The sequence below is a fragment of the Physeter macrocephalus genome, chromosome 12 (assembly GCF_002837175.3).
Source record: "Physeter macrocephalus isolate SW-GA chromosome 12, ASM283717v5, whole genome shotgun sequence".
NCBI classification, from domain to species: domain Eukaryota; kingdom Metazoa; phylum Chordata; class Mammalia; order Artiodactyla; family Physeteridae; genus Physeter; species Physeter macrocephalus.
In genome coordinates, this window is record NC_041225.1 from 26,279,349 (window position 1) to 26,306,443 (window position 27,095).

At 56.5% G+C, this 27,095-nt stretch overlaps 1 protein-coding gene across 1 annotated transcript in view; it reads left to right on the top strand.

The window, feature by feature from the left end:
- TPO (thyroid peroxidase) overlaps positions 1-25,649 on the top strand; it is a 34,510-nt gene extending 8,861 nt beyond the window's left edge. The window contains exons 3-13 of the mRNA XM_024118961.1: positions 809-978; positions 3,419-3,551; positions 7,963-8,092; positions 9,616-9,822; positions 10,949-11,467; positions 16,034-16,286; positions 18,563-18,800; positions 19,304-19,512; positions 20,112-20,282; positions 24,735-24,866; positions 25,546-25,649. Coding sequence (XP_023974729.1) covers positions 809-978; positions 3,419-3,551; positions 7,963-8,092; positions 9,616-9,822; positions 10,949-11,467; positions 16,034-16,286; positions 18,563-18,800; positions 19,304-19,512; positions 20,112-20,282; positions 24,735-24,866; positions 25,546-25,649 — 2,266 coding nt within the window. The remainder of the gene's footprint in view (positions 1-808; positions 979-3,418; positions 3,552-7,962; positions 8,093-9,615; positions 9,823-10,948; positions 11,468-16,033; positions 16,287-18,562; positions 18,801-19,303; positions 19,513-20,111; positions 20,283-24,734; positions 24,867-25,545) is intronic.
- The last annotated feature ends 1,446 nt before the right edge of the window (positions 25,650-27,095 follow it).

A 27,095-nucleotide genomic window follows, 5' to 3' on the forward strand; every position in this document is an offset into this window, starting at 1 on the left:
TTAATTTATCCTTATACCAGAACCAACAATACCCATAATCATCTATTACTCCCATGTAGGGCCATTGTTTTTTATTACTGGTGTTTTCCATAGAAACAACCCTACATTTCTAGGTTGTTTCTTTTTTCTCCCACCAGCCAGGGGCTTTTGTTAAAAAGTCCCAATTCGTAGGTTTTGGTTTGGGAAGGGGAAGAGGATGTTTTACACGGTTAAGCTTGGGACGGGGGGCAAATCCCCCATGTACTTTTTCAAGACAGAAGCACAGACAGCTCAGAAGAGATGTAGTCAGCTTCCTGGGCGCAGCACTGCCCTGCAGCGCTGTCTTGGTGTTGTTCCGTGACCCTGTCATGGCACAGAGGCTCCAGGTTGGCTTCCAACAACCAAGAAGAATGAATCAGCGGCAAACACACACAGATGAGCCATTGTCAAACAGTGTTCTGAAACCAACTTAATTTACTTTTCGTGGCAAGGTACAGTAAATGTACAGGCAATGTTGGCAAACCCCTTTACTAACTGGACCTTGATGAGAAGGCTGATCTCACACAGCTGTTACGAGGATCAAATGAGTTGGCTACGCAAGTTTGTAAAAGGCAAACGGTCATCCTCTCCACCTTTCAACACTGGCCGATGGTCTACACTCGGGTCCCATCCCTTCACTAAATCCCGCGGTCCTTGTGGACGGGGTCCTTGCGTCCCCAGCTGCCTGTCGCCTGCCAGGTACTGAGTAAAGGTGCGTGTGATTGATTAGTAAGTAATTACAAAACACCAAAAAAGAATAATTGACTTTACATCTCCTCTTTGTGCCCAGAAACCTCCACAAAAGAGAAATCATTTCTCCGTCACAGCTTCTGTCTTTTTCCAAACTCCCTGAGCCCACCAGCCGCGCTGCGTCCCGGGCGGCGGACATCATGGAGGTGTCGGTGCAGGAGGCGATGAGGAGGGCTCACCTAGGGTCTGCACCGTCTGGGCCGCCCACAGGTGAGCACCGGGGGAGGGGGGCAGGTCAGGGCTGGGCAGGGCTGCGCAGGGGCCGGGGGGGGGTCCCCGCAGGGCGCGATGCCCACTCGTTCACAGGACAAATGAGCGGTTCTTTAAGAGGCTCAGTAGTTTGGTTTTGTTAGTCTGGGAAATCACTGCTTCTCTGCTGTTCAGATCGGGTTTGGAGAAGCAGCTCAATAATCTAAGTGTCCCGCTCTGTGGTATGAAATGATTGAGGGATACTTCCAAGGCCCCGACCGAGCTGGTTAAAACCTGGGGGAAACTCACTTCTGTGGGACGCAGCGTGTTCCAGGGAGACGAGGACAGCAGCCCCGCTTCTCCTGAGAAAACTGCCTCAGGGTCCTGCTCGGGCCCCTGGGAGCCAACGTGCTCCTCCCTAAGATGGGGCAGTAACACTGGCCGTCCACTCGGCTGGCCACAGGCAAAGCAGCAAACGCGAGGGGCGAGCTGCATCCCATCAAAGGCTCTGATGATGTTAAGATACTGAGTGGAAGTGATTTCGATCATAGGCATATTTCCAAGTCCAATGATGAGGAATTAAAAAACAAGATTATTTTTAATGAACTTATGGAGACTTTTTTTCAATGTGGTGCCATGAGCTACATGGTCTCTGAGTTTTTCCTCCCAATTAACTGTAGATTAGTTTAATACTGATTTACTTAGCTTCTAGACTAAGACAGGCTCAGCTAAATCGGGATTAACCTGAATTCTCAGATACTAAACTTAGAAGTTAAGTTTAGTCAGCTTTATAGCAACCAAAGAGCCATTTGAAATGTTTTTATTGAAGCAGTTGAAAACTGTCTCTAAGGACTGTTGGTCCGCAATCCTGTCTCGGTGCAGCCGGGACTCCGGTAGCGGTGACTGCAGTCAGAGGTCCTGCCGGCCTCGGGTTCACAGCGTAGAGTCGCAAGGCCATTGCCTAGGTCTGCGGGTGTATTCGGCTGATGCGTTTGGGCCAGGCTGTGGGGCAGAATTGAAGAACCCCATAGTCTAGGACGTTTTCTATTATTTCCACTATCAGCATAGCCAATCTAGAAATTTCAGAATTAATAAAAGTGAAAGGATCCAAATGTTTCCCCATCAGTTCGTCACCAAACAGTATCTACAATCAAATGTTGGCACCCCTCCCCTAGGGATGTTTCCTAACATTGGTTTTGTATTAACATAGCTATGATCGTGGTTCTTTTTATTTTTAAATAAATTTATTTATTTATGGCTGCGTTGGGTCTTCGTTGCTGCGCACGGGCTCTCTCTAGTTGCGGCGAGCGGGGGCTACTCTTCGTTGCTGTGCGCGGGCTTCTCATTGCGGTGGCTTCTCTTGTTGCAGAGCACGGGCTCTAGGCACGCGGGCTCAGTAGTTGTGGCACACGGGCTCAGTAGTTGTGGCGCACGGGCTCAGTTGCTCCGCGGCATGTGGGAGCTTCCCGGGCCAGGGCTCAAACCCGTGTCGCCTGCACTGACAGGTGGATTCTTAACCACTGTGCCACCAGGGAAGTCCCACTGTGGTTACTCTCATGGACTTTGCCTGTTAGACTCTCGCATGTGCTTGAGCGTTTCCTGGTAGGAAGCCTCACCTTGTTAAGGAATGTGTATTTCTCTATCGAATAAATAAAAATTGTAGTCTAAGCTTCATTTAACTGTCCACATACAGTCATTCCCTAGAGGTTGTTCAGTGAACATTAATTAAGCTAGTTTTGTTTCTCTCTACTTTGAAAATGGGATGTGTGTCTTCCAGTGTTTTTTCTATCTTGATTTCATCGGAATCTGGCCAGTTTTATGGCATTATCTTTGAAGATTTATACAAACCATCTTGGAGAGTAACCAGTGATTCCTTCTACCAACAGACAAGAAAATGGTCCTTGCTTTGATTTGTCAAATAAACAGCAACAAAATTGGCAAAAATTAAGAGACTGTTTCCTGGGGCCCTAATCTAGAAAGATTTATGATAAGGAACTGAACATCAACGTGAAGGAAAAAAGAAGGGTTTTGTAGATGGACACATGGATACTGTTAGGAAACTTGACTGAGGTAGGGTTTGCGGGGAGGATAAAGGCCAGGTATTCGCCGTCCTCTGAGGTCAGGGCGTGGGCCCCCAGCCTCAGCCGAGCAGCATGGCAAACACCGGAGATTCCACGAGCGAGGCTGCGGATGCCTCGGAGAAGTGCTTACCTCCGGGGTCAGAGCTCTCAGAATTGCTTTTCTGAAAGATCACAAAGCAAAAATAAATTTTAAACCCCACATTCCTAGCAATGAGGACACTCAAGGGGGTTACATGAGAGAGGATTGATGTCAAGGAGAAGGGCTTCCTGCAAAGAATGCGGAGGTTTCTGTGTGAATCCCGATCACATTAGAACATTTACCCCGTCGGGTAGGTTTGTTATTACAATAGAGGGCTGAAGCTTTGGTGTTTGTTCCTTAGATGTTTTATCAGAAGATCTACTGAAAATGATTGCAAACCTGTCTGGATGCCAGCCCTACATGCTTCCCCCCAGATGTCCAAACACCTGCCTGGCAAACAAGTACAGGCTCATCACGGGCGCCTGCAACAACAGGTACTTCCTCAGTGCCCTCGGTCTCCCCTGTAAGTTGTATTTGAACATGACAGGTGCCATCAGGGCAGAGTCTCCATAGATTGGTTGAAGTTTCATTAAAGAAAGTGTACAATATTGACTCCATTATATTAAGAACTGGTCAAGCCTCTCCCTACGCCCATGTTTCCAATACTTCTGTGTGTATCTTTAATAAGACACAGATTTTAAAGGTCTTCAGCTCCCTGGCAGCCAGCTACCACTTTCACCAGCGATGCTAATCATAAACCTTCCCAGGTGTCCCTGAGGTCATCCAACTTTCTTCCATTTCTTTCTCTGTGTATTTGCTGTCCACTCTCAGCCACCGACTCAGGCCGTCTCATACTCTGATGGCTCTTTCCAGAAGGTCAGTCCATTCGGGCAACCCCCAAACATTCCAGGTGACCCCAACCATCTCTGGGCCCCCGGCGCCCCCAGGGCCCCACGTGCCGTGTTCCGGGGAAACTGTACTTGCAGGTGGATGTGGGGTCACGGACGGCAGGACCAGGGTCAGGGGTCTCCTCTGCCCACGGCGCCCCTCCCGGCTCTGCTCTCTGCTGCCAGCCCCACCGCCGAGGAGGGGGCAGCCCACGCCCCCTGCTGATGGGCTCTGGGGGACGCACCTTCCAGGGGACTGTGGGTGGAGGCCGAGTCCCTTTCTTTCCTTCCGTGATGAGGATTGAATCTTGTCTCACAGTATTTACAGCAACTAGATCCAAAGGACCAGCAGGGACGTCATACTTTTTTTTCTGCCCCAAACATAACATACCTGCTCAGAAATCTCAAGTGATACCACCTTGAAGCCTCGCTAACTGTTTTATAAATGAGACACAAGGGCCGCTGAGTATCGGCTCCAAGGTGGCCGATTCTCTCTGCAGGCTCAGACTTGCTAGTTCAAAACCTGTCCACACCAAACTCAAAAATGTTCACACATCCACTTATTATAAAAATAGCCCCCAGAGCAGATTTTCAGCCGCCTGGTGTCTGAGAGAGAGGAGCTGGTGTTTCAAACAAATCCCAGTAACGTGGGGCCGCGGGGGGAGAAGACACCTGTCTCCCTCGTGAAACTCTCCTCCAGAGACGTGTCACCTGCTTGTTGTCAGCTTTGCGACCATTTCCAATGTGGTCGTCGATCCAAATCTGCTAAAGGACCCACGTGCTGGTGAAAGCTGACCCCCTGGGGCCGCCGCGGTTGCTCTGCTGCGGCCTAGCAGCATCCGAGCGATGCAGGAAGCCTGAAGGAGGCCCCGCCTGGTGGCTGCGAGGTCCCCACATGGTGCCCCTGGGTCCTGCCGAGCAGGCTGGGCTCTGACCCGACCAGAGGGTGAGATGGTCACAGAAACCATGTGATGTCCCGGGAGCTGCTGAAACATGACAGTCAATCAGAAAAAAACACAAAAAATGTTCACACATCCACTTATTATAAAAATAGCCCCCAGAGCAGATTTTCAGCCGCCTGGTGTCTGAGAGAGAGGAGCTGGTGTTTCAAACAAATCCCAGTAACGTGGGGCCGCGGGGGGAGAAGACACCTGTCTCCCTCGTGAAACTCTCCTCCAGAGACGTGTCACCTGCTTGTTGTCAGCTTTGCGACCATTTCCAATGTGGTCGTCGATCCAAATCTGCTAAAGGACCCACGTGCTGGTGAAAGCTGACCCCCTGGGGCCGCCGCGGTTGCTCTGCTGCGGCCTAGCAGCATCCGAGCGATGCAGGAAGCCTGAAGGAGGCCCCGCCTGGTGGCTGCGAGGTCCCCACATGGTGCCCCTGGGTCCTGCCGAGCAGGCTGGGCTCTGACCCGACCAGAGGGTGAGATGGTCACAGAAACCATGTGATGTCCCGGGAGCTGCTGAAACATGACAGTCAATCAGAAAAAAACACAAACAAACAAACAAACAAAACCAATCCCCTGAGCAGCTAAATTAACATTCTCATTATTCTTTGTTTGTTTGTTTGTTTGTTTGCGGTACGCGGGCCTCTCACTGCTGTGGCCTCTCCCGTTGCGGAGCGCAGGCTCCGGACGCGCAGGCTCAGCGGCCACGGCTCACGGGCCCAGCCGCTCCGCGGCACGTGGGATCTTCCCGGACCGGGGCACGAACCCGCGTCCCCTGCATCGGCAGGCGGACTCCCAACCACTGCGCCACCAGGGACGCCCTCGTTATTCTTAACTGAGTGAAAGAGCAGCACTTTATGGAATTTCAATAAAGACAAGCCAACTGTGACCGATCAGGACACTGCATTAAAGCTGACTTACTGCAGCTGATTAAATGCATTACTGTCCCATATGGTTTTGCAAATTAAGCCACTTTGGTTGTGCTGGAGACCAAGGGAGTATTAAAACTGGAATTATCCCCATTTACTGTCCCTTCAGATGTGCAAAAGTAACCATCACCACCTACCGCTACTCATCATTCCTGAGTGGCCCCTGGTCACAGCGGCAGGGCTGGGAGTGAGCCACGGAGGCCAGGAAGTCCCTCTTCTCCAGCGTCAGGAACCCTGGGGTGTCCCTGCCTTAACTGTGGGCTCTTGCCTCAGACAAGAGCTTAGAGAGGTCTCAGCAGCCCATGGTTCCTTTACTTCTGGGCAGAGCATCCAAACCAGTCCCATGTATAGAAGAATGGTGGGTGGACGTTATGTCTCAAATGGTGTAATAGTTTAGTGTCAAAACAAACCAACTAATTCTTCCATATTTATATTTACAAATACTTTAAAAGTTTTAAAAATCCTTTAGCTTGCCACGATTCTTGTAGACTTCAGTCCCTAAATGTGGTGAGTGTCTACCCATCAGATGCTGGAAAGATTATTAGAAAGCCTAGATCCCAATCTTTTCCAATTCAAATGCTTTTGCTACGTGACCTCAAAGAAGCCAGCCAAGTTGTCTCCTGTCCACCTGCACACTCCAGCCTCACTCCTCTCTTTGTGGAAGATTCTGCAACCACCAAACAAACACCCCCATGGCTATTATTGCCATAGGGATGTGTTGATAAAGGCCGAGGGACCTTGGATACCACAACAATTTTGTACCCAAATAATCCGTTTTTTAAAAACAGAACAAATTTTTCTCTAACAGAAAATTCCCCTTTTTTTCTTTGAACTAACATTTCCATTCTAGTTTGTCTGATGGTTTTTTTCTAAATGTAGGATATTTTATGATTAAAGTATTTTATTTTCTCCTTTCACATAGTCCTTTACTTTTACGTATGCTCTCTAGGCATTTTATTCGTGTATTTTCTAAATGTTACATAGTCACGTATTTATTTTATCCATTTACATATGTGATCACATACGTATATGTTCACTATTCATATGTGACTTGCACAAGGACTAGTTACCGATCATTTGTCTCTCATTTCCTCATTGCTGGAAACACTGCTGGGACACACTGATTCTCACTGATACCGGGGTCCCTTTGACTTAGAGGCACCCGCCTGACTCAGAAGTCCTGCTCAAAAGTAGTCTGTAAAATCAAAATATCATTAGACACAACTTTGCCTCATCATGCACTTTGTATTTTTGTCAGAATATATTTTGACCAAGAGAGTGAAGCTGCGGATCAGTCTGTTTATGGAAAACAGTCCCATTTACCTTACTTGGCTGAGCCCATGCTCACTGTCAAATCCGTGAACCAAGGGCGATTGTTGATACTTTCTCTCAGAAAAAGCTTGACTTATTTTTGATTCAAACAAAGGTATTAATACAACCATCTCACTTCTGCATTTAGGACATTTCAGCAAGTTCCAAAGATTCCACTTTCTAGCAGAAACTTTTGCAAATTAAGCCACTTTGGTTGTGCTGGAGACCAAGGGAGTATTAAAACTGGAATTATCCCCATTTACTGTCCCTTCAGATGTGCAAAAGTAACCATCACCACCTACCGCTACTCATCATCAATTCCAAAGATTCCACTTTCTAGCAGAAACTTTGTCCTAAAGGTAAATACAGGCGGTAGGAAAGGGCATGCTGCCCAGGTGGTCGTAGCAGCTTTGACGGGGGCACGTTCGGCTCGGCAGGGTTTCAGGTGTGACTCTGTCTGGAGCCCCAGGGAGGTGCCCACGGCGAGCTCCCGAGTGAGACGCAGCCTTCAGAGGAAAAGCAGGGAAACTGGGCAGCGAAGGTGGGAGACACGTGGACAGGCAGGACGCCCCAGGTTCAGGTGCTGAGGAGGGAGGGCACGTGCATGCGGGCTTTGGGAGTCAGCTCCCTCGAGACCACCTGCGCCCCTACAGCCCGGGAAGCGTCTCAGCACCACGGGGGCATGTGGTCCCCACTGGACAGAGGGCTTCACCCTCTACAACCACCCCAGGGGCGCCGGCTCCACTGTGTCCCTGGGGACAGTTCACTGCAGCGGCCCTGCTGCTCCGTCCCTCCTCGACTCAAACACGGAGCCCCGCTGTCTCCACAGAGACCACCCTAGGTGGGGAGCCGCCAACACAGCCCTGGCCAGGTGGCTGCCCCCCGCCTACGAAGACGGCATCAGCGAACCCAGAGGCTGGAACCCACACTTCCTGTACAACGGGTTCCCCCTACCCCCGGTGAGTGCCGCTGAAACGGGGCTGGGACTGGTTTCCCAGAACGGAGCAAACCTCCCCTCACCTTGGAGGGAGCCAGGCTTTGAGGAGACCTCGCTCAGTCGGGCCGGCCCCTGCGCGGGCGCCTATATGATGGGCCTCCCGGCCCCTGTGGGGTGGAGAAGGGCTCCTCACCTTATAGCTCGGGAGCTTGGCTCTGACAGATCAGAGCCACTCAGCCAGTGAGTGGAACAACACAGAGTTACGCTTCCTCCAGCTTTCGACTCTTCACAAATAGGTACAAGACTAGACACGTGCAAAGACACTTATTATTGATTAATTCACTCGTTTAAGCGGCAAAGATGATAACTGCTGCATACTCCCAGAGGCAAATCATTTGCCAAACAAACTCATACCTAATCTACTGATCATTTGGGTCCAAAAATGGATCATTTGTCTCCAATTCGACTGCCCGCTTCAGTGAATAAACCAGGGGGTAGCCACCCACATTCCTCGGCTTATCCCCCCTCCCCAAGCCAGAGAGGCTGCGTCTCTCTGCGCCTCTTCTCTGAAGTTACATCTCCCCTGAGTCAAGGAAGGTCTCAGAGTCTAAGGACCCACGTGGTTAGATCAGACCCCCCGGGAATCCAGGCTCACCCCCATCTCGAGGTCCTTAAAGTGACCACATCTGCCAAGTCCCCTTTGCCATGCGATGTATTCACAGGCTGCAGGGATGGGGGAACGGACATCTGCAGGGGCCATTATTACCCCGCCTTCCAGTCCACCCTCTGACCCCAGAAGTCATATCCATTCCACACGCAAACTGCATTCACCCCATCCCAAGGCCCCCCCAAAGTCTCAGCCCACGACAGCGTCAACTCAAAATCCCAAAGCTGATCTAAATCTCGCCATTTTCAGACCCCCAAATCTCATCCTCTGAATAATCTGAATCAGGGATGGCGAAGCTCTGGGTATGACCCCTCCTGGGGCAAAACTCCCCTCCTTTGGGGCCTATGAAACCAGAGGGCAAGCCTGCCCCCAAAACGCAATGGCGGGACGGGCAAGGGATAACAGCTGTAGACGTCCTGGTTCAGAAACAAAAAAACGGAAAGGAGAAAGGAAGTCACCGATCCCAGACAATGCTGACTCAGGCCAGGCAAACGCCAGCGGGCCTCAAGGCCCGGGAACGACGCTGCTCCGGGCTCAGGGCTCTGCCCCCGGGCCCCGGGCCCCGCCCTCGAGGTCGAGCGCTAAGTGGCACTGATCACTCGATGACTCAGTTTAATCCCCAGGACAGACCCCAGAGGTCCGCATTCTTATGTTTATTTACCAGTGAGGAAACTACGACTCGGCCCTAAACCACCACCCGTGCATGTCGGGGAGGAGAGCCGGGGGGCCTCCGGGGACCCCATCCCGCCCCAGGAGCGCCAGCGTCCTGTGAACGAGCGCGGAGCCCTGAGCCCCGGGGCTAACCCCGCCCCAGGGCTCTGCTTCCCCCGGGCCCGCAGGACGGCCTCCCACACGTGACAGCTGGTCTGTCCGCCCAGGTCCGGGAGGTGAGCAGGCAGGTCATCCACGTTTCCAACGAGGCTGTGACGGAGGACAGCCAGTACTCTGACCTGCTGATGGCGTGGGGCCAGTACGCCGACCACGACCTGGCCTTCACGCCACAGAGCGCCAGCCACGCTGCCTTCGGGGGCGGGGCCGACTGCCAGCGGACCTGTGAGAACCGAAGCCCGTGTTTTCCCATTCAGGTAGAATTTTTAAACTTCCTCATTTGTACTATGAAACTAACAGGGGCCGTCTTCCAAACTCAGACACAAGTCACTTTTGGTCCTGTCCCCAGGGGGTAACAGCCGTTATGAATTTCCTGTGTTTCCTGCCAGAAGGCCCTGCACACATATATGTGTGTGAGATTACATGTGTGTGCGTGCTTGCACCTTACTTTTTTTGTGTCCTACTACGCGCACGTCCTGAACCCGGTGTGGGTCACTTAGCAATAGTTCTTACACCTCTCTCTGTCTCGTTACGCGGACGGAGGCTGGGTTGTTACGACCCTCCCTACCCCACTGTGTGTGCATTACGACCCATTTCACCACATTTCCTTACCGATGAGCACTGGCGGTGTCTCCAGTTCCGCTGCTGCTGTGACGCTGTCAAAAGTAGCGAAGCAGAGAACACACTCTGACCTGCATCTTGGCCCCGCGTGCATGCTTAACAGACAAGCCACTGGGGACACAACCGCTAGATTCAGAGCAGGCGCGGGAACTTCTGACAGAGATTTTGCAGAACCGCTGTTGTCTGTCAATGCTGTTCCGGTTTTCCCTCCGACAGGCACGGTAAGAGACATACAGGCAGGGTTTTGAATTACTTCTCCTAAGAAAATATCTCCGAGGCTGGCAAGGGCTTATTTTCTACCTAGGAGCAGAGATTGCTTGGGGCTGGGTCCTCACTCACGCTTATTCCAGAAACCTTGGCTGAGCGGCCAGCGATTCCGCATGTGGCGCCCTGAGCTAGCAAGGCCGCACAGGAAGGAGGAGGAGCTTCCTGGTGGGCCAAGGAGAGCCAGCAGGCGGGGTGCCCCTGGCGTCCGCAGAGGTGGCCCCCCAGGCAAAGCAGAACACACCGAAAGGAAGAACTGGGGGCACGGGGGAAGTGGGCGCCGCCTCACGGCTGCATCAGTCAGAGCAAAGGGAATTCGGACCAGTCTAACCGCCCAGGCCCTGGGAGCAGGAGGGCTGCCCGCAGGAGAGCGGACGGGACCCCTGGGCGGCGGGCAGAGGAAGGCCGGGGCTGGGGGGAGGCGGGCGGCTCGGCGCGCCGGGCGTCTCCGAGGAGGGGGCCCAGGACCCGCGCTGACCCGCCGTGCCCTTCCCGCAGCTCCAGGCCAACGCCTCGCCGGCCGCGGGCCCCGCCTGTCTGCCCTTTTACCGCTCGTCACCCACCTGCGGCTCTGGGACCCAAGGCGCCCTCTTCGGCAACGTGTCCTGGGCGAGCCCGCGCCAGCAGATGAACGGGCTGACCTCGTTCCTGGACGCGTCCACCGTGTACGGCAGCTCCCCGGCCTCGGAGCGGCGTCTGCGGAACTGGACCAGCGCCGAGGGGCTGCTGCGCGTCAACGCGCGCTACCGGGACGCCGCGGGCCGCGCCTTCCTGCCCTTCGCGCCGCCGCCCGCGCCCCCGGCCTGCGCGCCCCAGCCCGGCGCCCCCGGGGCCCGCGCGCCCTGCTTCCTGGCCGGCGACGGCCGCGCCAGCGAGGTCCCCGCCCTGGCGGCCCTGCACACGCTGTGGCTGCGCGAGCACAACCGCCTGGCCGCCGCGCTCAAGGCCCTCAACGCGCACTGGAGCGCGGACACCGCCTACCAGGAAGCGCGCAAGGTGGTGGGCGCCCTGCACCAGGTGCGCGCAGGGGCCTCGCGGGCGCCCCGCCAGGGGGCGTGCGGGGGTCTGGGGGGCCCCCCGCCCGGTGCGCAGAGCCTTGTGGGTGGACGCCCTGCGTCGAGATTAACCCCGCTCGCGTCTGCGGCACCGGGTCCCTGGCGCTCCCGTGGGAGCTGCTGGTCCGCTCGGGGGCTGGCGGGGATTATCCCACCAGGAGACTGACAGCAGTAGTAACAGGCACGGGCCGGTCTTGCCCGGATATCCAGACCATTCTAAGCGCTCTGAGGGTTCTAACTCATGTAGTCCTCATGGCGACCCTTTCAGATGGGTGTCCACCAGTGATTTCGGTATTTTGGTATTTTGGAGAGAATGAAAAGAAAAGCAATCTGTATGAGATCTGCGAATTCGCAAGTTAAAGTAAGGATTTATTATGGTATTTTTCATCTTGACCCAGAGGATACTGGGTGGAGTGTCAAGTTGGCCAATTATAACGGAGCGATGTTGGAAAAATTACTTACGTCCATCAAATAACCTTACTAAGTCCACTGGTCTCACAGGGCTGTTATGAAGGTGGAGTGCCTTGTTTTAAACCAGTGGTTGCTGGTCATGTGTCTCTGATCTGGGCGCTATAGCAGGCCCTCGATAGCACCCCTTTATCCCCTCAGTGACCCGGTAAGTCCTGTTTTACAAAGGAGGAAGTTGGGTCTTGCCCAGGTTCCCACAGGGACCACATGATGGGATGGGCCGTCCCCAGGCATTGCCTGTCCCTTGCCCACCTTTGGTCCACTGTGGCCCAGCCACCCAGGGGTTAGAGCAGAGGCTACAGAGCCCTGCCGTGCCCGGCGCCACCCCATAGATGTTGGTGGGTTAGGGGACTCGGACGTGGTCCAGGAGAGGCTGGGCAGCAGTTGGGGGGTTGTGATTCTTCACCTGCCGAGGAAGGACGTCAGAGTTTTAATACCAGGGTGCTTTGGGTGAGCCCCGGCCCTGGATGAGCGGGCTTGTGGAGTGTGCGCGCGCGCACGCGCGCGCGCGTGTTTCCATGGCGCGGTAGGTAGACAGGTAGACTATAAACCGGGCATCTGACACAGTCTGCCTGCAGCCTGGATGAACACTGCAGCTTAGTGTAAAGGAGCTGACAGATGTGAACACACAGGATTGATAAAATAAGAAAAGAAAGGCACAGGAATCTGTGAAGGCGGAATTTGAGGGCCGCATGGCCAGGAGTCTTGTGATGGTCTTAAGTAACAATCAGGGACCTCATCCGTCAGCCCTCGCCTGACCCCCTTGAACAGAGTGGCCTGGCCAGTCGGGAGGCGTTAGGATGAGGTCCCCACTTCCGAGCCGTCCTCCTCCCTCAGCAGGCTCACTGGTGAAATAAGTCCCAGGATCATGCCTCTTTCCGGGTTGTTGTCACCACCCAGCAATGTTTTGTTTTGGTTCCCTCTGTGCCCCTCCCCCGAATGTAAGCTCCAGGGAGACAGAGATTCCCTCGTTTAATGGCTTTTGCCGGCACCTGGACCCAGCCTGGCACTAAGAGGTGCTTCACAATGTGAATTCATGAGCGAAGACCAGATCCCAGGAGCAATGCCGGGAGTCCTGCCCTGCTGTCTCCCCGAGAGCCGGATGTTCCTTAAACTTTCTTTAAACGCACAAGAACTCAGTCGGCGCAGGGGCCTGAGCTGAGTGGCTGGATCTCAGATCCACGTGCGCCCTCCCGGAGGAGAGGCTCCACGACCACCGTGCGCCCCTGCAGTGGGGACGGGGCGGGGGGGGTGGGTTATCTGGGTGCATGCAGCCCTAGACTCATACATTAGGGGTGCTTGCATTCGAGAATTCTGAGAACCCCTGCTGGCCTGGAAATAACGTCGTGTGGCTCCTGTGCATCTCAAACAGTGAGATAATAAGTACGACCTTGGCCCTGAGAAGCGGCAGGGAGGAGCGCTTCGCTGGGCCGTGACTGTCCCAGTGGCGCGCGGCGGGTGAGGAACCCCCGGGAGGGCTTTCAGCATCGTCCTGGCAATTCCAAAGGAGGGTTAGGGCCCCGCCGATCAGAGCGAAACAGTGCTGCAGCCCTCACCCTGGGGAGAGATCCAGGCATTTCGGCAAAATCGCTTCCAGTTACATTTCAGACCAGATCGCGAGAGACTGGTGATGGGGGCTGTGCTCCAAGGTCGAGCAGGCCTGATGTGTGGGGTGGATGCAGGGCGCCCTCCGCTCTCTGAAGTAGCTGCTTCGGGGGCGAGAGGAGCCTTGCCAGCCTGTGGCGGCAGGCTCTGCGTCCTCCGGGGTCACAGGTGGAGCCCGAGTTAGGGAGCGGGCGAGGAGCCACCACTAAACGGTTTCCACTTGAGTGTGAAGTTGTCTTGCGTCCCTGGCGGAGAAGAGAGAGGATCTCCCGTCTGCTGGGGACAGAAGCAATCGGAGGAGAACGCCGGTGGGAAAGGAAGTCGCTGCCATGTGCCCTCACGGGGTGGGAGAAAGCACGGCTGCAGCCCCGACTGGTGGTGGGAAGCTGCGGCATCTGAGGCGGCGCTGCTTCTGTGTGATCACGTCCTAACTCTTCCCGAGTGCCAGTCGGCCACGTGGGTGCTTGGCTCGGATCCATGAACCAGCTCGGGGATGGCACCTCCGTCTAGAGACCCCAGCCAGGCCCCCGTTCCAGCCAGCCCAGGTCTCGGAGGTGACAGCACGCAGCGGTGCGAGGGGCTCCGTGGTCCCTTCACCTGGAGGCCGCGGCCTCCGCCGGCCTGGGAAGTACCGGCTTGTGCACCTAGAAGACACACTCTGTCGTTTGGAAGGGATGGCCCCCAAGGACGCAGATGCTCAGTTGTGACTTTCATGTGGTTTCTGAGAATGGTGCATGTTCCCTTCCTACACCCATAAGCTGAAATGTAAGACCTTTCCCTGTAGGATGGACGCTTTCCTACTGGTTTATAGTCCTCATTTACATGTGGCTTCTGGACCCAAATATCCTCTTAGATATCAAAACAATTTGACCCTGATTTTTACAGCTGAAAGAAATGCTATTGAACCTAAAAGCAGACCCTTGCATGAAATTCTCCTGGGACCACGTGGCAAGTAGAAATGACAAGGTCCGTGATTGCACCTGATTTACCATTGACAGGGCACTTCAGCCTGTGTCATTCTCTGACTTAATTCTAGGAACAGCTCAAGGAATCAGGTGCTACTGTCGTTTCACAGGAGAGGAAGTCGCTCTCACCGCAGGTTACCCCCAGGGAGCAGATCTGCACAGGCAGAGCCTGAGGCCACACTGGTGCCCACTGACCCAGCCGCCCCCGGGCCCATCACCCTCCTGGGTGTGTAGTTAGCCTTGTAACCTCCGGAGTAGCCTTTTAAAAAGCCCAAAATCCTTTCGGAGGAGTTCAGTTTGAGCCTTTGTTGCAGAGACCTGGTCAAATTAGCAATTGTATCCATGCCTCTCACTTCATCCTCTGATACAAAGGCACCTCCGCAGGGTCAGGGCCTGTCCCCTCATTGTACAGGATGCCATGCGTCACTGCAGGCTGGGACAGAAAGTAGGAATTTAGACTCGTTTATAAAACTCACGGCACAAACTCATTTCCCATTGAAACTACAGGCGGCCCCTTCCCGCCGTATTTCTCTGCGTTTACAAAGAATGACGGTGTCGATGGAGGCAATCCATCAACACCGGGCTCTCGGTCCCTGCCGACATTTTAATTCGTGGAAGCCGTTCCGGCCGTACATGATCTTTAGGTTGTGTATCATTTCCTTTAAACCTGGGGGCAGGGAGTTATCCATGCACGGATGTATACACTATATATATATGTACAGTATGCGCATCTACTCCGTATAACGTCTGTATACGATACCATATGTCTGATACATATGAAGCCATACAGTATATAATATAGAAATGTACTCTATGGAATGTCTGTATATAAAACCATGTATCTAATGCATATAAACCCATGTATATTTTTTATTCTCACAAAAACTCAAAGGAAGAGGTTTTTCCAGAAGAGGAAACAGGTTCAGAGAGGTCAGCCTTCCAGAGTCACGAAGCTGGGAAGGGGGGATATGGGGCTGCAGCTCACCTTGGTCTAAACCTTCAGCCTCTGATGCCCAAACCCAGCGAAGGGACTAGAGTTCTGATTTTTGCTTTAGGTCCTGGTGTTAACGGAGGGCTCGTAGGTGAAGTGGGAGTGAAGGGGGCTGATTGTCGGACAGAAACCTTTTCATGTTTCTGAAAGAGTGCGGGGGCAGCAGCCTCCCTGGTTCGTCTTCACGCGCTGGGGGTCCCCTCATTGTCCGTGCCTGGCCTGGCCTGGAGGGTGTCTGGGGGCATCTCTGACACGCCCCGTACAACCCCGTACAAGCCGAGCGCTCAGGACTTTATTTGGAATGGGTGGTGTTCCTGTACCTGCTCCCCTGCTCCCCTGTGCCCCCAGGTGGCATGGCCCCGGTGACAGCTCTGGAGATGCGGCGGCCCCCAGGCTTGTGCGGGAAGAAGCCCCCCACCCGGCATCGCTCTGCCTGTGACCCCGCGTCCAGCCGGGGGCTCCGCTGCCCCGGCTCTCACCCACTCTCCTTTCTCCGCAGATCATCACCCTGCGGGATTACGTGCCCAAAATCCTGGGCCCCGAGGCCTTCGAGCGGCACGTGGGCCCCTACAGGGGCTACGACCCCGCCGTGGACCCTACGGTGTCCAACGTGTTCTCCACGGCCGCCTTCCGCTTCGGACACGCCACGGTCCGCCCGCTGGTGCGGCGGCTGGACGCCCGCTTCCAGGAGCGCCTGGGGCTCCTGCCGCTGCGGGATGCCTTTTTCCGGCCCTGGCGGCTCCTTGAGGAAGGTGCGCCTCCCTGGGCCACGCTGGGGAGGGGGAGCCAGGTGTGCGGTCACCTGCCCGCTGGCCGGAGGTGCTCGGGTCACCAGCGGGCATGGAGAAAGTGAATGCATCCAAAGAGGTTTAAAAAGTGATCCCGTTCATCCGACGCTTTCTCTGGGGTTCCTGAGTCTCCGGAATTCCCAGGGGCGGCCCCGGTCTCCCTCAGCGAGGCTGGGGCTTGTTCCCTGGTCTAGGCCTCAGACTCAGCAAACACCTCCTTCAACTGTGACGTTTCTGCTGCTGAAAAACAAGCACAAAACCTCCACCCCTGAGGCGCCGTCCTGGTTCCCTTCAGACACACATCACGCTCCGGCCCGTTGGGGCCCTGACGGGGCGAATCCACCACGAGGCAGCACCCTAAGGGCCCAGGAAACTTGGGAATCCCTGGAGGTGAATTCCTGAGATCATGAGAGGCATTTGTTCAGAACCAGCCTAGTTTACGATCTGAGACCTGTTCTGTTTCCCCAAGACTCACCTGAGAAAGCGCATCCCTCCTCTGTGCTGTTTCCAGGTGGTGTGGACCCCATCATGAGGGGCCTGCTGGCCACACCAGCCAAGCTGCAGGTGCAGGACCAGCTGATGAACGAGGAGCTGACAGAGAGGCTCTTTGTGCTGTCGGACTCGGGGACCCTGGACCTGGCATCCATCAACCTGCAGAGGGGCCGGGACCACGGCCTGCCAGGTGGGCCCTCGCGGTTCCTTTCCTGCGGGAGCTGCCAGATGAGCTGCCGTTCTAATGTATCTCAGACCTACTGCCAACGTCTGAGAAATGGCTTTTAAAGCCTCTGTAGCCCCTCCCATTCTAACTGGAAAATAGGGGATCCTTTCCTCTAGTTCTGTTTAGTCTGAACGTGAGCCCTCCAGCCCCAGTTTTCTGTGTCCCGGTGCCTCAGCGCCCTGCGGGAACTGGCCCAGTCGTGATGCGTTTCCTCGTGTCCCCGCGTTTATGCGGCACTTCTGTCGGGGGTCTGCCGCGTTTGAGGCCCCGGGCACAAAACGAGACCCAGTCTTGCCAAAAGGACCGCGGGCGGCAGAGCACATAACCAGAGAGGAAATAACGGGGAGCCTTGGCGAGCTTCTGGTCAGACCCAGATGGCATGTAAGGCAAGGGTTCATGCGCCATCGTCTTGAGGAGCGATGGAGGGTCTGGAGGAGGCGGGCCCTGAGAGCAGTGGGGTGCGGGGCGGGGGGGAGGATGGGGGAACCAGCGGCCCGGCAAAGCCAGAGACGGCCGAGGGGCTGGGTGCGCGGTCAGGGTGGACACCAGGGAGGAGGACGAGGAGGCTGAGTCCCCAGCGGCCAGCGGCTGGGAGGGTCCTGGGAGCGGCAGAGACCAGGAGGGCGCTGCAGCCCAGAGTCAGACAGACGTGGTCCTTTCTGTGCCTCTCCCTGTGTGCGTGTGTGTGTCTGTGCGTGTGTCTGTGTGTGTGTGTCTGTGCGTGTGTGCGCCTGTGCGTGTGTGTGTGTGTCTGTGTGTGTATGTCTCTGTGTGTGTCTGCGTGTGTGTGTATGTGTGTGTGCGTGCATGTCTGTATGTGTGTCTGTGAGTGTGTATGTGCGTGTGTCTGTGTGTCTGTGCATGTGTGTATATGTGTGTGCGTGTCTGTGCGTATCTGTGTGTGCACCTGTGCGTGTGCGTGTCTGTGCATGTGTGTGCCTGTGCATCTGTGCACCTGTGCGTGTCTGTGCGTGTGCGTGTGCGCGTGCGCGCGCCTGCGCGTGTCTGTGCGCATGCGCGGCTGTGCGGAAGGAGGGCGCTGGGCGTGTCTGTGCATGTGTGTGCCTGTGCATCTGTGCACCTGTGCGTGTGTCTGTGCGTGTGCGTGTGCGCGTGCGTGCGCCTGCGCGTGTCTGTGCGCATGCGCGCCTGTGCGGAGGGAGGGCGCTGGTGTCTGTGCTTTGGCCGCTCCTGTGGGAACGGGGGTACGGCAGGTGAGCCCTGGCTTCACTGCTCAGCAGAGACGAGAAGCGGGTACAAGTGTGACCCACTCGGCTGTGTAGGGTTCAGCCTTGTCCCCAAGCATGATGCCTGGCTGGTTTGTGGACAAACTCTCAATAAGGCCCCGCCGCCCGTGCTGGAATATTCCGACCGGGAGGCCTGCAGGCCGCGGGGCGGCAAGGCGGATTTGAGGCGGGGACCCTGTGGCCAGAGCCCCCGGTCTCGATGGCCCACAGCTGGCGGGGCGGCTGGGGAGCGTCCGGATCCCGAGCAGGGCGGCCTCGGCCCTCTCCCCGCACAGGTTACAACGAGTGGCGGGAATTCTGCGGCTTGTCCCGGCTGGAGACCCGGGCCGACCTGAGAGCCGCCACCAGCAACAGGAGTGTGGCTGACAAGATCCTGGGCCTGTACGGGCACCCGGCTAACGTGGACGTGTGGCTCGGGGGCTTAGCCGAGAGAGTCCTCCCCGGGGCGCGGACCGGCCCGCTCTTTGCCTGCATCATCGGGAAGCAAATGAGGAAGCTGAGGGACGGTGACCGGTAGGTGCCCGGGACCGGCGGGGACGCAGCGGCTGTTCGGTGCTGACGGTGTTCCCGCGCAGGAAGCGGGGCTCTATGTGGTGGAGAGGGGTGCTCTGTGGCCTTCGGGTCAGCAGCTGGGGGCTTTGTCAGCGATGCCGCGTCTTGGGAGGAAAGTGAGACAGTTTCCCAGAAGCTGAATTCCCCTGGCGATGGGGCCAGAGGAGAGCCTGCGGGGAGGGGGCCTCAGGGCGCGTCCCGCAGGGCAGGCGCAGCGCCCTCCTGAAGGCTGGGTTCTGCCCTCCTCACTCTTGTTCTAGAGGCAGCTCTGCACCCAGGGACAACCGAGCGGGATGATGGGTCCCCAAACGGAAAGAATGGTCCTCCGGCGCCGTCCGGGCCTCTCTCCCCCCCGGGCGCGCCCGGCCTCCGGTGCCGCGTGGCGTGGGCACAGAGGGCGGGCAGGAGTGGCCGGCGTGCCAGGGACTGGGCTCTCACGTGTCCTCACGTCTGTCCTCCTGGAGGTTCTGGTGGGAGAACCAGGCGGTGTTCACGGAAGCCCAGAGGCAGGAGCTGGGCCGGCACTCTCTGTCCCGCGTCATCTGCGACAACACCGGCCTCTCCCGCGTGCCACGCGATGCCTTCCGGGTCGGGACGTGGCCCCGGGAGTTCGAGTCGTGCGCCAGCATCCCGGGGATGAACCTGGGCGCGTGGAGGGAGGCCCCTCCTCCAGGTAGCCGCGAACGGGAGCATCTCTTCTACAGGGTCGAGGACGGGGTCTCCCGGGAGTCACACGGCGCCTGGGAGAAGCTGCTTCAAACCCTCTCGGGGGCGGGGGGGGCGGGGAAAGAGCCTCCCGCCCTGCTGGGTCCCGGGCGCGACCTCCTCGGTGCGGAAGGCGCGGGTCTGAGGCGAAGCCCCCCTCAGCCCCTCCTGGGGGGACCACACTGGCCTGAACCTGCCAGCGGAGCAGCTGTGTCGCGGGTCCCAGCCGCAGAGGGTCGGCCGACCGTGAGCTCCGCTGTGGTCAGGAGAGGAGAAGCGCTGAGAGCCAGTCTGCCTTGTGCGGCGAGGACCGTGGTCGCCCTCAGTTAAAGCGGTTTCGTCGGGGTGGGTGGGGAAGCCTGGTCACGGCCCACGCATGGGGAAGGGTTAGAGGCGTGACTTTGCCGCCCGGGGTCAGTGCTGAGAGGGGCCCGTGCTGTGTCCCACCTGGAGGGAAGGAGATTGCTGACGTGAGCCCCTTGGGAGGCCAGTCGGAGAATGCAGCCCCAGAGGAGGGCAAAGAAGGGGGTCCGGCATTGACTGTATGTACCTGTCAACCTGGCCCAGAGGATGCCTGTGGCTTCCCGGACAAAGTGGAGGACGGGGACTTCCTGCTGTGTGAGGAGTCTGGAAGGCGCGTGCTGGTGTTTTCCTGTCGCCATGGATTCCAGCTCCGAGGGCCGGAGCAAATTGCCTGCACCCGCCGAGGATGGGATTCCCAGCCTCCGGTCTGTAAAGGTCAGTCGTTTAACAGGTGTCTTTTCGTGACTTGACCCTGGAGTCTGCATTTTTCAAATACAAATTAAGAGTAAATGTCCTTTAAAAATAAATAACCTTAAAAATTGTGAATCACTATACTGTACACTGGTAACTTACATAATACCGTATAGCAACTATCCTTCAATTTAAAGAAAACCTGAAAGGAAACCCCAAATAAAAACATACATAAATGTCATTCAACCAAAGGTGTCTCCCAGTATAATTATCTTCCAGGAACTCTCTGCATGGAAATAAAGTATCCCCTCCCCAGTGGCCCATGTTCCTAAGTCGATGTCTTTCTAGAAAATGAAGCACCAAGACGGTCACCTAACGACGTGCCCACGGGGCGACCAGGGAAGGACAGGAGGAGGAAGAGGCTAGAACTTCAGGGAGGCTTGGAGGAAGGAGCTTGCAGAGCCAATGCTCAAATGAAACAGAAGTGTTTCCACAGGAAGCATCAGTAGAGCAGGCCCCCCACCTGTGGTGGCCCGTCTCCAGGGAGACCTCACCCTCCTCCTTGCTCTGGGCCCCAGTCTTCCGACACCTGGGAGGACCCGGAACCGGGACCAGGCAAGCAGAAGCAGAAAGCCTCCCTCGTGCCCTGGGAGAAGCTCCCTCACGTTTCTCTCTAAGCTGCGTTAGGAAGACCCTAGAGGGGCAGGAGGTGGACCCATGCAAAAATCGGGTCGGTTTACGAGAAATGGAAACAAGGCCCAACTTGTTCAGTTCTCCAGTTTCGATTTGGGAAGATGAAAAAATTCCAGAGATGGAGGATGGTCACAGTTGACGACCCTGTGATCGTACTTACTGCGACCGAAAGGCACGCTGACAAATAAGACGGTGAGTTGCAGGTTATGTATGTTTTACCACAGTAACCAAATTTTCACTTCAGTTCTGGGGACTCCAAAATGTGTCCTGGAAAGTTACAGAGGCCACAGCTGCCTCTAGACTCTGAAGAGTACAGGAAGAGTCCAGGAGAGGCCGGAGCCCCAGGGACCCTCAAGCCTCAGCCCGGGGCACCAGGCTCAGGAATGTCCAGGCTGCTCCCTCCAGGCGAGAGAGAAGGACGAGGAGGCAAAGGAAGAGGGGCTCCAGGGCGACGTCCAGGCCACCACTTGGAGGAGAACGGATGCACAAGATCGGAAACTTGAGGGTTTGAGGGAATTTACGGCCAAAACTAGCACGCTGGGCTAGAAAGCCCTGGTTAAACGGCTAAGGCAGCCTTCACACTCCCAGATCTGCACCAGGAGGACATGGGCTGGAGCCGAGGCGGGCACCTCAAACATCTCCTCGGGGTTTGGTCGTGAACGACGGTGGGCTCGGAGGAGAAGGCTGGGCAGGGAGCCACGTTCCAGGACGCTCAAATGACAGGGGCCCGACCTCTGTGACACGCGGTGGCGCCTGGATGCGCCTGTTATTTCCGTTAACCACCTCTCTTATTGTTCCCGAAAGTTATGTTCTGTAGACGATCCTGCAGGAGCAAAAGTCGAGCAAATCTGGAAGTTTTTAGTGTTGTTTCCACTTCGTGCTGGTGCAAAGTTGAAACATCCATGTTGCCCGGGGCTGTGGTCCTGGTGTCGGCAGGACAAGGTGGGGGGGTGAGTGCCCTGCGTGCTCCAGGCATAAACGCCACGTGTGTGCCTTCCATCTTCGGTGAATGAACCCCTGGACCTCTTATGCTGCATCATGCTGGCTATTTGTTTTAGCTACTTATGATCCCGAAGCTCTATTCATAGGGGTCCACAAGGTACAAATGAAAAAGGAGAAAAGCTTAGAACCGGAGAGTAAAGGAGGGTCAGCGCCTCGGGCTCCCCCGCTGCCCCTGGATGCGCTCCGACTCCCAGCTCAGACTTTCTCCCCCAGGGAGGTTTTCTGTGCCCTCGCGATGCTCTGAACGATGCCGGCATCGCTCGTCTACTCCCGACGTCCTCCCACCTCCCAGTCGTCTCCCCACCTCCTGTCTTTCTAACGTAATTTTTCATACTAACAGCTAACCGCTCCCTGAGAGCGTGTGCAAGGCACGTATCAGAACATCACTAAGTAAAAGCGCGAGGTACAGAGCCGTGTGGAGAGTGAGAACCCACTTTCGACAGCAGTGGGTCCTATTTATTTCGCCATTGATAAGTGTCCCATGGAGACAGGAGCTCCTTAATCGCGGTCACGTGGGCACAGCGACATAGGACCAGGGAGGAGGGTACTGACTCTGTTTATACAACCCCGTGTCTTTGTCTGAACACGTTGATAATTACGGCAGAATATCTTTAACGTAAGTATATGACACGAAGCAGGATGAGGGCCAGCCCCGGTACAAATGCACTCGCTCCTTTACACAGATATTTTTCGCCCGATCTATGCCTCTACTAGAAGTTTCTAAGCCAAGAATTGCGAGGAAAAAAAATGACTCTGGAATGTAGCAGGGAGGGAATTTTACTTCCACTGTGAATGGATGTAACAGAAGGGCTGCAGCCCGTCCTCAGCAGAATCGCTTACCTGCACGTCCATGGCTGCAGAAAGGGCAGCGACAGCTTAACTGAACATCTAATCCACAAAATCTAAGGAGACTCGTTCTCTCTTCTCTGCTCAAGTCCTGCTTAGCCCCCAAAATCATCACATTAAAAAACAAAAATTAGCAAATGAGTGTAATGAGTCTCTTTCGAGGTCTTTAAAGTCATGAATTCAGAACGAATAAAAAGCAACGTGTCCGTGGCTTTTCGCTCCAGTTATTGCCGAGAGGTTCTGTAACAAATGAACACAAATAAATGTTGCTGCACCTACAGGGAGAGTGAGGTTTGCCGTCGGCGCAGATGAGCTGAGGGAAGTGGAACATCGTGCAGATGTTTGTAGCTGGGCCCGGGGGTGTGGTCTTCAGCTCTCCCTGGGAGGTAACCTGTCCCGGTGGGAGGAGCCACGGCCATGGTGTGGACCGACGTGGGGACCTGGGGACACACCGGCTCGAGACGGTCCTCACCTCCCGTGTGGGGCTGCCACACATCCTGGGTGGACTCCCCGGACCAGGAGACCAGACCCTCCAGTCCCCGCTCTGGCTTCTGATGGGAAGAACCTGACCATGGAGTGAAAGGGCTTGAATTCTGTCCCCCAAAAATGTATGTTGAAGTCCTAACCCTCAGGACCTCAGATGTGGCCTTATTAGGAATAGGGTCTTTGCAGGTGCAGTCAAATTGAAGTGAGGCCATCAGGGTGGGCCCTGGCCCGGGAGGACCGGCGCCCCTCTCGGAGGAGGACAGGCACGGGGGGAAGACGGCCACGTGAGGACGGAGGATGGGGGAGATGCAGCCAGGCCGAGGAAGCCGAGACGGCCAGCAGCCCCCGTAGCCGGGGGAGACCGGGAGCGATGCTTTCCCCCGAGTGAGCTCAGGGCCACGTCCGGACTTCAGGCCTCCAGAACCGGGAGAGAAGGAACCTGCTTTGTTTTAAGCGCCCTGTGTGCAGTCCTGTGTCCAGGAGGGAGCGAGGGGCTGAGCCGGCAGCAGAGGCTGAGCCCACGTTCACTTCACTCCCTCAGAACAAGGACCACCTACGAGGACACACGCGTGTGACGTTTGCTAATGTGATGTGGTTGGACAGCGTGTATTCAGGACATACCTCTTCTTCTGACGTTCTGCTGCTCCCTTCCTGAAATTGGCCAGAAAACATAGCATGTTATTTGGAAACAGGAACCTGGGGTCCGGTCGTGGCTGTGGATTCCGACAGAAGGAGACCGCGGGGGCCGCCCGCGCTCCTCGTCTGGGGGGCTCACCACGGCCACCTGCGCTGCGGGCCTGGGTGTCGGGTCCCGGCTCCCGGCGCCACGGGGCGGTGGGTGGAGGCCCAGGCCCAGAGCCGGCTGCGGGGCTGGAAGCGGTCCGCTTGGGGCGGCGCACTCGGTCCCACCTGCCCTCACCCGCCTCCTTCCCACCCGCTCTCGGGTCCCGCCCGGGGTGGCATCCTGCTCAGTGTGCAAAGCGCCAGCGGCCCCCAGGGGGCCACGTGCCCGCGTCTGAGCGAGGCCCACCGGCCTGTGTGGCCTGAACCCCCGGGGCCCGGCCTCACGCTCGGCCCTCGCAGCACCTGGCAGATTTGAACTGAGCAGAACTGAGTCTGCATCGGCACCAACGCCAGAGGGGTGGCGGGCCCGAGGCGGCCACTGCGGACGGGCCAGGAGAAGGCGTCAGGCCAGCGGGTCAGAGGGTGGCCACGGGCCAGGCTGACTCCCGAGGGGCTGAAGGGCCGGCGTGAGCAGAAGCGGGGCGCGGGGGAGACGGCCGCGGGACATCAGGGGATGTTCTCTTTTCCAAGGTGCGGGGGTCCAGGAGACGCGGCCCCGACGTGGGGTGACGCCCCTCTGCTCCTGGACAGGACAGGGCTGGGGAGGGGCCGGCCTCGTGGGGAAAGGGAGCGGAGGCTGGCCCTGACCTCACGTCGTGTGTGCAGACATCGACGAGTGTGAAGACGAGACGGGACCCCCGTGCCACGCGTCCGCCCGGTGCGAGAACACCAAGGGCGGCTTCCAGTGCGAGTGCACCGACCCCTACGTGCTCGGCGAGGACGGCAGGACCTGCGTGGGTGAGACCACGGCCCTTGGGCATCCAGGCTGGGAGGGGGTGTCGACATACGGGCGGGGGTGACTGAGGGGTCACCCTCCGGCCATGTGTGTCCGCGCTGCCACGGCCTCTGATGCTGGGTGGGAGCAGGGAGGCAGCTGGCTCGTACCTGAGGCCAGGTCGTGTCTGAGACACAGGACCGCCGTGAAACCCTGGGCGGGGCCGGCTCGCTCCAGACCCTCAGCTAGTTTCACCCCCCCCGCGAATTATCTCCGGGAGGGAAGCACGAAGTTTGATCCCCATGTGCAGAACAGAGAGGGTAAGTGGCTTGCTCAGGGTCACACAGCCACTCAGCTGCAAATCTAGGAATCATAACTTGGCTTCCAGCTCCTGTAGAAGAAAAATTATGCCCCGGGACCTGTTAAAATGGCAAGACATTTTATTAAAGCTCCTGCAGTAGGAAAAGGAGAGCTCAGTACAGAGCAGAGCTCAACTCCAAGTACAGCAAAGACAGCAGGGGATGGACAGCCCACGGGGCAGAGCAAGGAGGTCCGTGGAAGGAAAATTACCCAGAGGAACTTGGTTTCCCAGGGTCAGGGATGCTCGGGCGGCGGCTGGGGGTTGGGCTGGGGTTTGGGAGGGCACACTGGCCGCTGCCCTCAGCCGGGCAGGCTCACCGGCTGGCTCTGTCCTTGCTCCAGACTCTGGGAGGCTCCCGCGGGCGTCCACGGTCTCCATCGTGCTGGGCGCCGTGCTCATCTGTGGCCTGGCCGGCCTCACCTGGATGGTGGTTTGCAGGTGGTAAGTCCCTGCTTTTCAGCAACTTCCGCTCCTGTGGGCCCGGCTGGTAATGCTGCCTCTTTATTTTTCTGCAACCAGCAGAGAGCACCGGCGTCCAAACCCATCTGTCTCCAGAGCTACTCTGTGCAAAGTGTTAGTTAGCCTTTCTGGCTCTTTCATTCTGCTCCAAATATGAACGTGGGGTGACCGTCGGTACACATGAGAGGGTGTCGACATCTGTGGGTGGAGATTCGGGGGTATTGGATTCTTGGTCACATTAAAAGATTGTATTGAAAGTCTCTTGCGTTAGGAGTAAAGGTTCTTACAAAGGTTTCTCAGAGAAAAAAGGTCATCCCTGGGTAAAAACCTTATTGTTCATTTCTCTCCCCTCCCTCAAGAGCAAACTCTGGGGAAACTGGGAAATTGAAAGGTGAACTTTTATGTTAAAAATGGCACAGCCGTTGAGGCCTTTGGTGGCCGGATCTGCGTGTTTCTGGGCTGAGAGCCGAGCCAGGGCTTCCTCCGGGGGGGACTCTCCGCTCCGTCCCCACCCTTCGCTGATGCCTCTCATCTGCCAGGTCTTAGGGATCAGACCCGGCGCTGCTCGGATTTCTAGTGTGCAGTTAATAGAGACCACGTGGAAGCCACTGGGGCCCAGCAGCAGACCCAGGCCGCGTCCTCTCTGGCCTCTGAGCTGGGCCGACCTGCCGGACACCCTCGGGCCGCGTCCCCTCCGCCCCGCTGCAGAATCCCTGGCGCGGTGACTCGGGCGCAGCGCCGGCCCCGCGTCCATCCTCGCGTCACCCCGACCCTCTGCCCCCGGAGGGCCTTTGGTTCACGTCCCATCTTCCTGGTGAGCTCAACGCTTCACACCCCCGTCGTTTCTAGAGACTCCTTGGCACGTTCAGAGCCGCCAGCTGCTGGGCCCCAAAGGGAACTTCTCCCCGTGGAGTTGCTCATCTTACAGGAGTGGGTTCCTAATACTCAGAACCCTGGACCTCAGCGATCAGGTCTCAGGACTGACGTCACGGCTTGTGGTCAATAATTGAGTCTCATCAATAATTGAGGGTCACGGCCTTTTCGTTTATTCCGAGAACCTGGAAGGGGGACCTCTGTGTCTGTGACCCCCCGGTCCTACTCTGCCCCCTGCCAAGATGCAGTAGTAAATCCAGGTCCGTTTCTTTCATGCTCCAGGACGCTCTCTGCCACCCAGACTTCAGATGACACAAGGCTGTGATCTCCAGGTGAATGACATTTAGGTGACACACTTGCTAATGGACTCACAGCTTCTGACTGCACTTGCTAATGGACTCACAGCTTCTGACTGCACTAATATCTGCCATAGTTCAGATGCCACGGAGAAATTCTTTCTCCAAATTACAAGCTTGTAGAACAGCCACAAGTCACGTGTCAGATACACTGAGTAATTTTAGTCGCTGCCTCAGTCTTCCTTTCCATGGCGAGTACTCAT